General features: G+C 59.9%; 1 protein-coding gene across 2 annotated transcripts in view; it reads right to left on the bottom strand.

Moving 5' to 3' along the window:
• LOC140457139 (alpha-actinin-2) overlaps positions 1-15,306 on the bottom strand; it is a 127,128-nt gene that overhangs the window by 57,228 nt on the left and 54,594 nt on the right. The window contains exons 1-4 of one of the 2 annotated variants that reach the window (XM_072551176.1): positions 13,195-13,278; positions 12,086-12,164; positions 11,173-11,254; positions 8,985-9,070 (exon numbers count right to left, since the gene is read on the bottom strand). The exons of the other annotated variant lie outside the window; for it this stretch is intronic. Coding sequence (XP_072407277.1) covers positions 8,985-9,070; positions 11,173-11,188 — 102 coding nt within the window. The 5' untranslated portion in view covers positions 11,189-11,254; positions 12,086-12,164; positions 13,195-13,278. Of the gene's footprint in view, positions 1-8,984; positions 9,071-11,172; positions 11,255-12,085; positions 12,165-13,194; positions 13,279-15,306 lie in introns of those variants that run through there. 2 annotated transcript variants of the gene reach the window in all.

The raw sequence follows: 15,306 nt of genomic DNA, 5'->3' as shown, positions 1-15,306 counted from the left end.
GGAGGGTCAGTGCTGAGGGAGCGGGCACTGTCAGAGGGTCAGTGCTGAGGGAGCGGGCACTGTCAGAGGGTCAGTGCTGAGGGAGAGGGCACTGTCGGAGGGTCAGTGCTGAGGGAGTGAGCACTGTCGGAGGGTCAGTGCTGAGGGAGAGGGCACTGTCGGAGGGTCAGTGCTGAGGGAGTGGGCACTGTCAGAGGGTCAGTGCTGAGGGAGTGGGCACTGTCGGAGGGTCAGTGCTGAGGGAGAGGGCACTGTCGGAGGGTCAGTGCTGAGGGAGTGGGCACTGTCAGAGGGTCAGTGCTGAGGGAGTGAGCACTGTCGGAGGGTCAGTGCTGAGGGAGTGGGCACTGTCAGAGGGTCAGTGCTGAGGGAGTGAGCACTGTCGGAGGGTCAGTGCTGAGGGAGAGGGCACTGTCAGAGGGTCAGTGCTGGGGGAGAGGGCACTGTCGGAGGGTCAGTGCTGAGGGAGAGGGCACTGTCGGAGGGTCAGTGCTGGGGGAGTGGGCACTGTCGGAGGGTCAGTGCTGAGGGAGTGGACAGTGTCGGAGGGTCAGTGCTGAGGGAGTGGGCACTGTCGGAGGATCAGTGCTGTGGGAGTGGGCACTGTCACAGGGTCAGTGCTGAGGGAGCGGGCACTGTCGGAGGGTCAGTGCTGAGGGAGTGGGCACTGTCGGAGGGTCAGTGCTGAGGGAGAGGGCACTGTCGGAGGGTCAGTGCTGAGGGAGAGGGCACTGTCAGAGGGTCAGTGCTGAGGGAGCGGGCACTGTCGGAGGATCAGTGCTGAGGGAGTGGGCACTGTCGGAGGGTCAGTGCTGATGGAGTGGGCACTGTCGGAGGGTCAGTGCTGAGGGAGAGGGCACTGTCGGAGGGTCAGTGCTGAGGGAGAGGGCACTGTCGGAGGGTCAGTGCTGAGGGAGTGGGCACTGTCGGAGGGTCAGTGCTGAGGGTGTGGGCACTGTCAGAGGGTCAGTGCTGAGGGAGAGGGCACTGTCGGAGGGTCAGTGCTGAGGGTGTGGGCACTGTCGGAAGATCAGTGCTGAGGGAGTGGGCACTGTCAGAGGGTCAGTGCTGAGGGAATGGGCACTGTCAGAGGGTCAGTGCTGAGGGTGTGGGCACTGTCGGAAGGTCAGTGCTGAGGGAGAGGGCACTGTCAGAGGGTCAGTGCTGGGGGAGAGGGCACTGTCGGAGGGTCAGTGCTGAGGGAGAGGGCACTGTCGGAGGGTCAGTGCTGGGGGAGAGGGCACTGTCGGAGGGTCAGTGCTGAGGGAGCGGGCACTGTCAGAGGGTCAGTGCTGAGGGAGCGGGCACTGTCAGAGGGTCAGTGCTGAGGGAGAGGGCACTGTCGGAGGGTCAGTGCTGAGGGAGTGAGCACTGTCGGAGGGTCAGTGCTGAGGGAGAGGGCACTGTCGGAGGGTCAGTGCTGAGGGAGTGGGCACTGTCAGAGGGTCAGTGCTGAGGGAGTGGGCACTGTCGGAGGGTCAGTGCTGAGGGAGAGGGCACTGTCGGAGGGTCAGTGCTGAGGGAGTGGGCACTGTCAGAGGGTCAGTGCTGAGGGAGTGAGCACTGTCGGAGGGTCAGTGCTGAGGGAGTGGGCACTGTCAGAGGGTCAGTGCTGGGGGAGAGGGCACTGTCGGAGGGTCAGTGCTGAGGGAGAGGGCACTGTCGGAGGGTCAGTGCTGGGGGAGTGGGCACTGTCGGAGGGTCAGTGCTGAGGGAGTGGACAGTGTCGGAGGGTCAGTGCTGAGGGAGTGGGCACTGTCGGAGGATCAGTGCTGTGGGAGTGGGCACTGTCACAGGGTCAGTGCTGAGGGAGCGGGCACTGTCGGAGGGTCAGTGCTGAGGGAGCGGGCACTGTCGGAGGGTCAGTGCTGAGGGAGTGGGCACTGTCGGAGGGTCAGTGCTGAGGGAGAGGGCACTTTCGGAGGGTCAGTGCTGAGGGAGAGGGCACTGTCAGAGGGTCAGTGCTGGGGGAGAGGGCACTGTCGGAGGGTCAGTGCTGAGGGAGAGGGCACTGTCGGAGGGTCAGTGCTGGGGGAGTGGGCACTGTCGGAGGGTCAGTGCTGAGGGAGTGGACAGTGTCGGAGGGTCAGTGCTGAGGGAGTGGGCACTGTCGGAGGATCAGTGCTGTGGGAGTGGGCACTGTCACAGGGTCAGTGCTGAGGGAGCGGGCACTGTCGGAGGGTCAGTGCTGAGGGAGTGGGCACTGTCGGAGGGTCAGTGCTGAGGGAGAGGGCACTGTCGGAGGGTCAGTGCTGAGGGAGAGGGCACTGTCAGAGGGTCAGTGCTGGGGGAGAGGGCACTGTCGGAGGGTCAGTGCTGAGGGAGAGGGCACTGTCGGAGGGTCAGTGCTGGGGGAGTGGGCACTGTCGGAGGGTCAGTGCTGAGGGAGTGGACAGTGTCGGAGGGTCAGTGCTGAGGGAGTGGGTACTGTCGGAGGATCAGTGCTGTGGGAGTGGGCACTGTCACAGGGTCAGTGCTGAGGGAGCGGGCACTGTCGGAGGATCAGTGCTGAGGGAGAGGGCACTGTCGGAGGGTCAGTGCTGAGGGAGTGGGCACTGTCGGAGGGTCAGTGCTGAGGGAGAGGGCACTGTCGGAGGGTCAGTGCTGAGGGAGAGGGCACTGTCGGAGGGTCAGTGCTGAGGGAGTGGGCACTGTCGGAGGGTCAGTGCTGAGGGTGTGGGCACTGTTGGAGGGTCAGTGCTGAGGGAGAGGGCACTGTCGGAGGGTCAGTGCTGAGGGTGTGGGCACTGTCGGAAGATCAGTGCTGAGGGAGTGGGCACTGTCGGAGGGTCAGTGCTGAGGGTGTGGGCACTGTCGGAAGATCAGTGCTGAGGGAGTGGGCACTGTCAGAGGGTCAGTGCTGAGGGAATGGGCACTGTCAGAGGGTCAGTGCTGAGGGTGTGGGCACTGTCGGAAGGTCAGTGCTGAGGGAGAGGGCACTGTCAGAGGGTCAGTGCTGGGGGAGAGGGCACTGTCGGAGGGTCAGTGCTGAGGGAGAGGGCACTGTCAGAGGGTCAGTGCTGGGGGAGAGGGCACTGTCAGAGGGTCAGTGCTGGGGGAGAGGGCACTGTCGGAGGGTCAGTGCTGAGGGAGAGGGCACTGTCGGAGGGTCAGTGCTGAGGGAGTGGGCACTGTTGGAGGGTCAGTGCCACACTGTCAGAGTGTCAGTGCTGAGGGAGAGGGCACTGTCAGAGGGTCAGTGCTGGGGGAGAGGGCACTGTCGGAGGGTCAGTGCTGAGGGAGAGGGCACTGTCAGAGGGTCAGTGCTGGGGGAGAGGGCACTGTCAGAGGGTCAGTGCTGGGGGAGAGGGCACTGTCAGAGGGTCAGTGCTGAGGCAGTGGGCATTGTCGGAGAGTCAGTGCTGAGGGAGTGGGCACTGTCGGAGGGTCAGTGCTGAGAGAGTGCCACACTGTCGGAGGGTCAGTACTGAGGGAGTGTGCACTGTCGGAGGGTCAGTGCTGAGGGAGTGGGCACTGTCGGAGGGTCAGTACTGAGGGAGTGGGCACTGTCGGAGGGTCAGTGCTGAGGGAGTGCCGCACTGTCGGAGGGTCAGTGCTGAGGGAGTGCCGCACTGTGGGAGGGTCAGTGCTGAGGGAGCGGGCGCTGTTGGAGGGTCAGTGCTGAGGGAGTGGGCACTGTCAGAGGGGTCAGTGCTGAGGGAGTGGGCACTGTTGGAGGGTCAGTACTGAGGGAGCAGGCACTCTTGGAGGGTCAGTGCTGAGGCAATGGGCACTGTCGGAGGGTCAGTGCTGAGGGAGCGTGCAATGTCGGAGGGTCAGTGCTGAGGGAGTGGGCACTGTCAGAGGGTCAGTACTGAGGGAGTGAGCACTGTCGGAGGGTCAGTGCTGAGGGAGCGGGCACTGTCGGAGGGTCAGTACTGAGGGAGTGAGCACTGTCGGAGGGTCAGTGCTGAGGGAGCGGGCACTGTAGGAGGGTCAGTGCTGAGGGAGCGGGCACTGTCGGAGGGTCAGTGCTGAGGGAGTGCCGCACTGTGGGAGGGTCAGTGCTGAGGGAGCGCCGCACTGTCGGAGGGTCAGTGCTGAGGGTGTGGGCACTGTCGGAAGATCAGTGCTGAGGGAGTGGGCACTGTCAGAGGGTCAGTGCTGAGGGAATGGGCACTGTCAGAGGGTCAGTGCTGAGGGTGTGGGCACTGTCAGAGGGTCAGTGCTGGGGGAGAGGGCACTGTCGGAGGGTCAGTGCTGAGGGAGAGGGCACTGTCGGAGGGTCAGTGCTGAGGGAGTGCCACACTGTCAGAGGGTCAGTGCTGAGGGAGTGGGCACTGTTGGAGGGTCAGTGCTGAGGGAGTGAGCACTGTTGGAGGGTCAGTGCCACACTGTCAGAGTGTCAGTGCTGAGGGAGTGGGCACTGTCGGAGGGTCAGTGCTAAGGCAGTGGGCACTTATAGAGGGTCAGTGCCACTTACAGAGGGTCAGTGCTGAGGCAGTGGGCATTGTCGGAGAGTCAGTGCTGAGGGAGTGGGCACTGTCGGAGGGTCAGTGCAGAGAGAGTGTGCACTGTCGGAGGGTCAGTGCTGAGGGAGTGGGCACTGTCGGAGGGTCAGTACTGAGGGAGTGGGCACTGTCGGAGGGTCAGTGCTGAGGGAGTGCCGCACTGTGGGAGGGTCAGTGCTGAGGGAGCGGGCGCTGTTGGAGGGTCAGTGCTGAGGGAGAGGGCACTGTCGGAGGGTCAGTGCTGAGGGAGTGGGCACTGTTGGAGGGTCAGTGCTGAGGGAGAGGGCACTGTCGGAGGGTCAGTGCTGAGGGAGTGGGCACTGTTGGAGGGTCAGTGCTGAGAGAGTGCCACACTGTCAGAGGGTCAGTGCTGAGGGAGTGGGCACTGTTGGAGGGTCAGTGCTGAGGGAGTGAGCACTGTTGGAGGGTCAGTGCCACACTGTCAGAGTGTCAGTGCTGAGGGAGTGGGCACTGTCGGAGGGTCAGTGCTAAGGCAGTGGGCACTTATAGAGGGTCAGTGCCACTTACAGAGGGTCAGTGCTGAGGCAGTGGGCATTGTCGGAGAGTCAGTGCTGAGAGAGTGCCACACTGTCGGAGGGTCAGTACTGAGGGAGTGTGCACTGTCGGAGGGTCAGTGCTGAGGGAGTGGGCACTGTCGGAGGGTCAGTACTGAGGGAGTGGGCACTGTCGGAGGGTCAGTGCTGAGGGAGTGCCGCACTGTCGGAGGGTCAGTGCTGAGGGAGTGCCGCACTGTGGGAGGGTCAGTGCTGAGGGAGCGGGCGCTGTTGGAGGGTCAGTGCTGAGGGAGTGGGCACTGTCAGAGGGGTCAGTGCTGAGGGAGTGGGCACTGTTGGAGGGTCAGTACTGAGGGAGCAGGCACTCTTGGAGGGTCAGTGCTGAGGCAATGGGCACTGTCGGAGGGTCAGTGCTGAGGGAGCGGGCAATGTCGGAGGGTCAGTGCTGAGGGAGTGGGCACTGTCGGAGGGTCAGTACTGAGGGAGTGAGCACTGTCGGAGGGTCAGTACTGAGGGAGTGGGCACTGTCGGAGGGTCAGTGCTGAGGGAGTGCCGCACTGTGGGAGGGTCAGTGCTGAGGGAGTGCCGCACTGTGGGAGGATCAGTGCTGAGTGAGCGCCGCACTGTCGGAGGGTCAGTGCTGAGGGAGTGGGCACTGTCAGAGGGTCAGTGCTGAGGGAGTGCCGCACTGTCGGAGGGTCAGTGCTGAGGGAGTGGGCACTGTTGGAGGGTCAGTGCTGAGAGAGTGCCACACTGTCAGAGGGTCAGTGCTGAGGGAGTGGGCATTGTTGGAGGGTCAGTGCTGAGGGAGTGGGCACTGTTGGAGGGTCAGTGCCACACTGTCAGAGTGTCAGTGCTGAGGGAGTGGGCATTGTTGGAGAGTCAGTGCTGAGGGAGTGGGCACTGTCGGAGGGTCAGTGCTGAGAGAGTGCCACACTGTCGGAGGGTCAGTACTGAGGGAGTGTGCACTGTCGGAGGGTCAGTGCTGAGGGAGTGGGCACTGTCGGAGGGTCAGTACTGAGGGAGTGGGCACTGTCGGAGGGTCAGTACTGAGGGAGTGGGCACTGTCGGAGGGTCAGTGCTGAGGGAGTGCCGCACTGTCGGAGGGTCAGTGCTGAGGGAGTGCCGCACTGTGGGAGGGTCAGTGCTGAGGGAGCGGGCGCTGTTGGAGGGTCAGTGCTGAGGGAGTGGGCACTGTCAGAGGGGTCAGTGCTGAGGGAGTGGGCACTGTTGGAGGGTCAGTACTGAGGGAGCAGGCACTCTTGGAGGGTCAGTGCTGAGGCAATGGGCACTGTCGGAGGGTCAGTGCTGAGGGAGCGGGCAATGTCGGAGGGTCAGTGCTGAGGGAGTGGGCACTGTCGGAGGGTCAGTACTGAGGGAGTGAGCACTGTCGGAGGGTCAGTGCTGAGGGAGCGGGCACTGTCGGAGGGTCAGTGCTGAGGGAGCGGGCACTGTCGGAGGGTCAGTGCTGAGGGAGTGCCGCACTGTGGGAGGGTCAGTGCTGAGGGAGCGCCGCACTGTCGGAGGGTCAGTGCTGAGGGTGTGGGCACTGTTGGAGGGTCAGTGCTGAGGGAGAGGGCACTGTCGGAGGGTCAGTGCTGAGGGTGTGGGCACTGTCGGAAGATCAGTGCTGAGGGAGTGGGCACTGTCAGAGGGTCAGTGCTGAGGGTGTGGGCACTGTCAGAGGGTCAGTGCTGGGGGAGAGGGCACTGTCGGAGGGTCAGTGCTGAGGGAGAGGGCACTGTCGGAGGGTCAGTGCTGAGGGAGTGGGCACTGTTGGAGGGTCAGTGCTGAGAGAGTGCCACACTGTCAGAGGGTCAGTGCTGAGGGAGTGGGCACTGTTGGAGGGTCAGTGCTGAGGGAGTGAGCACTGTTGGAGGGTCAGTGCCACACTGTCAGAGTGTCAGTGCTGAGGGAGTGGGCACTGTCGGAGGGTCAGTGCCACTTACAGAGGGTCAGTGCTGAGGCAGTGGGCATTGTCGGAGAGTCAATGCTGAGGGAGTGGGCACTGTGGGAGGGTCAGTGCTGAGGGAGTGGGCATTGTCGGAGAGTCAGTGCTGAGGGAGTGGGCACTGTCGGAGGGTCAATGCTGAGGGAGAGGGCACTGTCGGAGGGTCAATGCTGAGGGAGTGGGCACTGTGGGAGGGTCAGTGCTGAGGGAGTGGGCATTGTCGGAGAGTCAGTGCTGGGGGAGAGGGCACTGTCGGAGGGTCAATGCTGAGGGAGTGGGCACTGTGGGAGGGTCAGTGCTGAGGGAGTGGGCATTGTCGGAGAGTCAGTGCTGAGGGAGTGGGCACTGTCGGAGGGTCAGTGCAGAGAGAGTGTGCACTGTCGGAGGGTCAGTGCTGAGGGAGTGGGCACTGTCGGAGGGTCAGTACTGAGGGAGTGGGCACTGTCGGAGGGTCAGTGCTGAGGGAGTGCCGCACTGTGGGAGGGTCAGTGCTGAGGGAGCGGGCGCTGTTGGAGGGTCAGTGCTGAGGGAGTGGGCACTGTTGGAGGGTCAGTACTGAGGGAGCAGGCACTCTTGGAGGGTCAGTGCTGAGGCAATGGGCACTGTGGGAGGGTCAGTACTGAGGGAGTGAGCACTGTCGGAGGGTCAGTGCTGAGGCAGTGGGCACTGTCGGAGGGTCAGTACTGAGGGAGTGAGCACTGTCGGAGGGTCAGTGCTGAGGGAGTGGGCACTGTCGGAGGGTCAGTACTGAGGGAGTGAGCACTGTCGGAGGGTCAGTGCTGAGGGAGCGCCGCACTGTCGGAGGGTCAGTGCTGAGGGAGTGGGCACTGTCGGAGGGTCAGTGCTGAGGGAGTGGGGCACTGTCAGAGGGTCAGTGCTGAGGGAGCGGGCACTGTCGGAGGGTCAGTGCTGAGGGAGCGGGCACTGTCGGAGGGTCAGTGCTGAGGGAGTGCCGCACTGTCGGAGGGTCAGTGCTGAGGGAGTGCCGCACTGTCGGAGGGTCAGTGCTGAGGGAGCGCCGCACTGTCGGAGGGTCAGTGCTGAGGGAGTGGGCACTGTCGGAGGGTCAGTGCTGAGGGAGTGCCGCACTGTGGGAGGGTCAGTGCTGAGGGAGCGCCGCACTGTGGGAGGGTCAGTGCTGAGGGAGTGAGCACTGTCGGAGGGTCAGTACTGAGGGAGCGCCGCACTGTCGGAGGGTCAGTGCTGAGGGTGTGGGCACTGTCGGAGGGTCAGCGCTGAGGGAGGGGGCACTGTTGGAGGGTCAGTGCTGAGGGAGTGGGCACTGTCGGAGGGTCAGTACTGAGGGAGTGAGCACTGTCGGAGGGTCAGTGCTGAGGCAGTGGGCACTGTCGGAGGGTCAGTACTGAGGGAGTGAGCACTGTCGGAGGGTCAGTGCTGAGGGAGCGGGCACTGTCGGAGGGTCAGTGCTGACGGAGTGGGGCACTGTCAGAGGGTCAGTGCTGAGGGAGCGGGCACTGTCGGAGGGTCAGTGCTGAGGGAGCGGGCACTGTTGGAGAGTCAGTGCTGAGGGAGTGCCGCACTGTTGGAGGGTCAGTGCTGAGGGAGCGGGCGGTGTCGGAGGGTCAGTACTGAGGGAGTGGGCACTGTCGGAGGGTCAGTGCTGAGGGAGCGGGCGGTGTCGGAGGGTCAGTGCTGAGGGAGCGGGCACTGTCGGAGGGTCAGTGCTGAGGGAGCGGGCGGTGTCGGAGGGTCAGTGCTGAGGGAGCGGGCGGTGTCGGAGGTTCAGTGCTGAGGGAGCGGGCACTGTCGGAGGGTCAGTGCTGAGGGAGCGGGTGGTGTCGGAGGGTCAGTGCTGAGGGAGCGGGCACTGTCGGAGGGTCAGTGCTGAGGGAGCGGGTGGTGTCGGAGGGTCAGTGCTGAGGGAGCGGGCACTGTCGGAGGGTCAGTGCTGAGGGAGCGGGCCCTGTCGGAGAATGTGAAAGATATCGGGCTGCTATCGGGAGGAGAGTTAGTTTGGGTGGCCGTCCTCCCTGGGGCCCTGAGGCCAATCTCTGTCTCCCAGCAGCGATCAGTCAGAAGCAGCTGGTATGTTCTTTTGGACCGTACCTGCTCTGCTCCAGCGAAGGCGTGATAGAAACACGAGACGTAGGTCATTATGGCTTTCTCGTCCGGCTTTGGTGTGTTAACAATGTCTGAGGGGAGTCGGGAGGGACGCAGAGAGAGGGGGGGGGGGTGCAGAGAGATAGAGTGAACGTTAGAGGAAGCCCGTTGTAGAGATCACAGTCCTCACCCACCTTTCTCGCTCCCCCCACCCCCAACAGCCCACCCTCCAAGCGCCACGTCCCTTGGGAACAGGACGAGCTGGGATTCTCCACGAGGTCCCGGATCGTTGGTCAGCACCCTCAGGGAGTGACCGGGAAGCTGAGGGTGGGGGGTCATTGTTGCCAGGGGAACGGGATAGGGACAGAGAGGGCCCCATTGTCCAGGCCGTGGGTGGGGCCACATCTGAGGCTGTTTCGCGTGGCGTTCCCACCTCTGTGTTTGCAGAAGGAACGGACCCCCCAACCCCAGAGACAGCTCACGGGATGGTCACTCGGCTGCTTCCTGGGGTACTTCGGGAACGGTGGGAGCGGTCGGAGTCCCCCAGGGAATGTCCTGGTGACCATCCTGAGGTGGGAAGGTCCTGACCGCGGTGGGGTGATGACGCGGAGAGGGGATGGTTCCCCCTCGTGGGGGGGGGGGGTACACTCTGAGGATGAGGTATCTCCCGTTGTAGACGGAGATGAGGATGAGTCTGTGGAATTCTTCCACCTCCCCCCCCCTTCCCGGAGATTGGGGGACAGTCAGTGTCACTGGATACAGCAAGGCCAATTTGAGAGGATCGTTTTGGGGGGGGAAGGGGAGGAAATTGGGTTTAATCAGACCAGCCACGATCTCAGTGGATAGGAGGATCAGACTGAGGGGGCCGAGTGGCTCCTTTGGTATGTTCATACCGCCCACTGCTGAGATAGAGAGACAGAGAGAGGGAGGGGGTGAAGACAGAGAGATGGAAGGAGGTGGAGATCGAGGGGGGGAGGATTGAAGAAAGAGAGAGAGGGACTGGATAAACAGAGAGAGGGATTGGGAAAAGAGCAAGGGAGCAGGACTGGAGATGGAGATATAGAGGGAGATGGAGAGAGCGAGAGAGAGGGAAGGAGATGGAGATATAGAGGGAGATGGAGAGAGAGAGAGAGGGAAGGAGATGGAGGTAGAGGGAGGGAGATGGCGAGAGAGGTAGGGAGGGAGATGGAGATATAGAGGGAGGGAGATGGAGAGAGAGAGAGAGGGAGATGGAGGTAGAGGGAGGAGATGGAGACTGAGGTAGGGAGGGAGATGGAGAGAGAGAGAGAGAGAGAGAGAAGATGGAGGTAGAGGGAGGGAGATGGAGACTGAGGTAGGGAGGGAGATGGAGAGAGAGAGAGAGGGAGATGGAGGTAGAGGGAGGGAGATGGAGACTGAGGTAGGGAGGGAGATGGAGAGAGAGGTAGGAGATGGAGGTAGAGGGAGGGAGATGGAGAGAGGGGTAGGGAGGGAGATGGAGAGAGGGGTAGGGAGGGAGATGGAGGTAGAGGGAGGGAGATGGAGAGAGGGGTAGGGAGGGAGATGGAGAGAGAGAGAGAGGGAGATGGAGAGAGAGGTAGGGAGGGAGATGGAGGTAGAGGGAGGGAGATGGAGAAAGAGGGAACGAGATAGATAATGGAGATAGAAAAGAAGATATAAATTGATGAAGAGAGAGAGGGAGGGAGATGGAGATGGAGAGAGAGAGGGGGATGGAGATGGAGAGAGAGAGGAAGGGGATGGAGATGGAGAGAGAGAGGGAGGGGGATGGAGATGGAGAGAGGGAGGGGGATGGAGATGGAGAGAGAGAGGGAGGGGGATGGAGATGGAGAGAGAGAGGGAGGGGGATGGAGATGGAGAGAGAGGGGGATGGAGATGGAGAGAGAGAGGGAGGGGGATGGAGATGGAGAGAGGGGGGGAGGGGGATGGAGATGGAGAGAGAGAGGGAGGGGGATGGAGATGGAGAGAGAGGGGGAGGGGGATGGAGATGGAGAGAGAGGGGGAGGGGGATGGAGATGGAGAGAGAGAGGGAGGGGGATGGAGATGGGAGAGAGAGAGGGAGGGGGATGGAGATGGAGAGAGAGGGGGGAGGGGGATGGAGATGGAGAGAGAGGGGGAGGGGGATGGAGATGGAGAGAGAGAGGGAGGGGGATGGAGATGGACAGAGAGAGGGAGGGGGGATGGAGAGAGTCATCACCTTCAGCGTCCAACATTTTGGGAATATCCAGGTATTTTTCAGCGACTTCAAAAGCCTGGTTTAAGTTTCCAATGGGATCATCCTGGGAGACAGAGAGAGAGACAGAGAGAGTGAGTGTGGAAGGGGATGATGAGAGAGAAGTGAGAGCCTCCCTCCCCAGGCCTTACCAAATCCTTCCGTGATATCCACCTGAGCACAGCTCACTACCAGCGTGACTCCCTCCCCCCCCATCCCACCCCACTTCACACCCCCTCCACAGGAGGGAATCCCTTGGGAGGTTTGTGCTCAGGTCTGACCCCACCCAGCCCTTCTAGAATCTTCCAGAGGATCAAGGCCAACCCAGGAATACAAAGGCTCACCGGGAGGAAAGGAGCAGGCCATTCAGCCCCTCTAACCTGGCTCTCTGATCAGGCTGATCCTAGCCCATCATGTCCCTGACCCGATGGGAATCTCTCTACCCTTCCATCCATCCATCTCTCTAGTCATCAAACCACCTCTCCACCCATCTCTCTATCCATTGATCCATCCATCTCTCTATCCATTGATCCACCATCTCTCTATCCTTTGATCTCTCTATCCTTGCAATCTTTCTATCCTTCCACTTTTCCCTCTTGTTATTTCTATCCATTGAATGTCTATCCTTCTGTCTCTATCTGTTCATCTCTCTATCCATCGATCTATGCATCCTTCCCTCTCTCTATCCCCCCCCCCCGTGTCTCTATCATTCCCCCCCACACTCTCTCTCTCTCTCTCTATCCTCTCCTCTCTCCCTCCTTCCTTCTCTATACCCTCCCTATCTCCTTGACGAGACTCCATTGATGTGTTTGGCCGTTGGGACGAGACTCCATTGATGTGTTTGGCCGTTGGGTCACGGTTCACTCGAGTGAAGCAGATGGAGAAGGAAATGGAGGACCTTTCTGAGTTTAGAGTAATCGATGAGGTCAGGCCTGTGTCTGTGGATGAGAGCGCACAACGCGAGGCCATCCTTCCAGCTTCCGAGAGACAGACCGAGACAGAGACGGAGAGGGAGAGACAGAGAGAGAGAGAGAGAGAAAATGAAGGCAGTTTAGTCACAGGAAAGTAGAAAGGTGGAGCAGGACGTTTCCAAACGGACGCCCCTCGTGAGGAAGTTCCTTAATACACTGACCAACCCTATCCCCATCTCCCTCAGCCTCTCCTCAGCTCCCTCATTCACACCCATTCCCACAATTCTCCCCTGCTTCATTCCCCCCACCCTCACTCCCCTGTCCCACACGCCCTCACCTCGACCCTCTCCCTTGCTGCCATCCTCACTCCTCATTCCCTCACTCCCACCCTCTTCACATCTCCATCACTCCCCTGTTTCCTCACGACCCCACTCCCTATCATGGAGGATGGGGTGTGGGTTGGGGGGGGGGGAATGGGATGGGAATGGGGTGTGGGTTGGGGAATGGGATGAGGTGTGAGTTGGATATGTGATGGGGTTTGGGTTGGGGGTAGGTGATGGGGATGGGGATGGGGTATGAGTTGGGGAATGGGCTGTGGGTTGGGGAATGGGATGGGGATTGGGTTTTGGGTTGAGGTATGTGATGGGGTTTGGGATGTGGGTTTGGGATGGGATGGGATGTGGGTTGGGGAATGGGATGGGGAATGGGGTGTGGGTTGGGGAATGGGATGAGGTGTGAGTTGGATATGTGATGGGGTTTGGGTTGGGGGTAGGTGATGGGGATGGGGTATGAGTTGGGGAATGGGGTGTGGGTTGGGGAATGGGATGGGGATTGGGTTTTGGGTTGAGGTATGTGATGGGGTTTGGGATGTGGGTTTGGGATGGGGCTGGGATGTGGGTTGGGGTATGTGAAGAGATTTGGCGTTGGGTTGTGGGTTTGGGAATGTGATGTGGTTTTGGGGAGTAAGGTTGGGATAGAGTGTGGGATTGGGGGGAGGTGTTGGGTGTGGTGTGCTGTGGAAGATGGGTGGCATCCCTATCCCACCCCCCCCAACCCACCCCCACCCCATGCCCATACCAGTACCGGTGCCCCTTACCTGATGTGGAAATTCTGTACGTTGACGTTACGGTAAGGAGCTGTCTTGCGCTGACACCAAAGCAGGAGGCCCTCCTTGGCTGAGGTTTCTGAAAGACAGATCATAGGGCATGGGTCACCATGGTAACCGCACTGCACAGCCTGACCACGTAGGCCTCAGGTCTCTCTCGATATCATGGGTTTCCCCCAACTGTTGTACCACCTATTTCAGGCCAATTCAGGTAAAAAAAGACTTCTCCCTGTGATTTGTTGGTATCCCAATAAACTGTCTTCTGAGATCCCAGTGACACCTTTTCCATCCTGCATCATTGGTTACTGGGAACACCTCACAAGGGCAGGATCGGAGAGCTCCCTGGAGCTACGTCTCTCCCAGTCTTCTCTCGGTCTCTCTGACTGATGCCAGATTTATCATGGACATGATCTTTGTCCAACACCCCCCCACAAGGAGATATCTCTGTACAAGTCACCAGTGTGAAGGTGCAGGTTCCACACCCAGTCGATAGCATTGGACCATTCTCTCAGCCCCAAATCCTCCCACTCAGAGTATGGCACTGCAGGGATAGGGAACATACTATCCAATGGTAGGCCACCTCAATTAATCAAAACAACCTCCACCACACACCCCCACCCTAACCCTAACTCCAACCCTAACCCTAACCCTAACCCTAACCCTAACCCTAACCCTAACCCTAACCCTAACCCTAACCCTAACCCTCCACCACACACCCCCCACCCTAACCCCAACTCTAACCCTCAAGTGGAACCTAATCCTGACCCTGAACCTAACCCTAACCCTAACCTAATCCCGGCCCCACATCTACGCTAACCCTAACCCTAATCCTAACCCTAACCCAAACATAATCCCGGCCCCACATCTACGCTAACCCTAACCCTAACTCTAACCCTAACCCAAACCTAATCCCAGCCACACATCTACGCTAACCCTAACCCTAACCCTAACCCTAACCCTAACCCTAACCCTAACCCTATCGCCACCTCAATTAATCAAAACAACCTCCACCACACACCCCCACCCTAACCCTAACTCCAACCCTAACCCTAACCCTAACCCTAACCCTAACCCTAACCCTAACCCTAACCCTAACCCTAACCCTAACCCTAACCCTAACCCAATTAATCAAAACAACCTCCACCACACACCCCCACCCTAACCCTAACTCCAACCCTAACCCTAACCCTAACCCTAACCCTAACCCTAACCCTAACCCTAACCCTAACCCTAACCCTAACCCTAACCCTAACCCTCCACCACACACCCCCCCAACCTAACCCTAACTCTAACCCTCAAGTGGAACCTAATCCTGACCCTGAACCTAACCCTAACCCTAACCTAATCCCGGCCCCACATCTACGCTAACCCCTAACCCTAATCCTAACCCTAACCCAAACATAATCCCGGCCCCACATCTACGCTAACCCTAACCCTAACTCTAACCCTAACCCAAACCTAATCCCAGCCACACATCTACGCTAACCCTAACAATAACCCTAACCCTATCGCAGCCTAATACTAACCCTAACCCTGAACCTAATCCTAACCCTAACCCTAACCCTAACTCTGAATCTAACCCTAACCCTATCGCACCCTAACCCTAACCCTATAACATCTATGCTAAGCCTAACCCTAACCCTAACCCTAACCCTAACCCTAACCCTAACCCTATCCCTAACCCTAACCCTAACCCTAACCCTAACCATAACCCTAACCCTAACCCTAACCCTAACCCTAACCCTAACCCTAACCCTAACCCTATCGCAGCCTAACCCTAACCCTATCCCTATCCCTAACCCTAACCCTAACCCTAACCCTAACCATAACCCTAACCCTAACCCTAACCCTAACCCTAACCCTAACCCTAACCCTAACCCTATCGCAGCCTAACCCTAACCCTATCCCTAACCCTAACCCTAACCCTAACCCTAACACTAACCCTATCACATCTATGCTAACCCTAACCATAACCCTAACTCTATCCCTAACCCTAACCCTAACCCTAACCCTAACACTAACCAAACCCTAACCCTAACACTGAACCTAACCCTAACCCTAACACTAACCCCATGCTCAAACCAACATAAAACCAACCCTAAC

Source organism: Chiloscyllium punctatum, chromosome 31, assembly GCF_047496795.1.
Source record: "Chiloscyllium punctatum isolate Juve2018m chromosome 31, sChiPun1.3, whole genome shotgun sequence".
Lineage (NCBI taxonomy): Eukaryota > Metazoa > Chordata > Chondrichthyes > Orectolobiformes > Hemiscylliidae > Chiloscyllium > Chiloscyllium punctatum.
The sequence above is the reverse complement of the archived record's forward strand: the minus strand, read 5'-3'. Positions and strand labels throughout refer to the sequence as shown.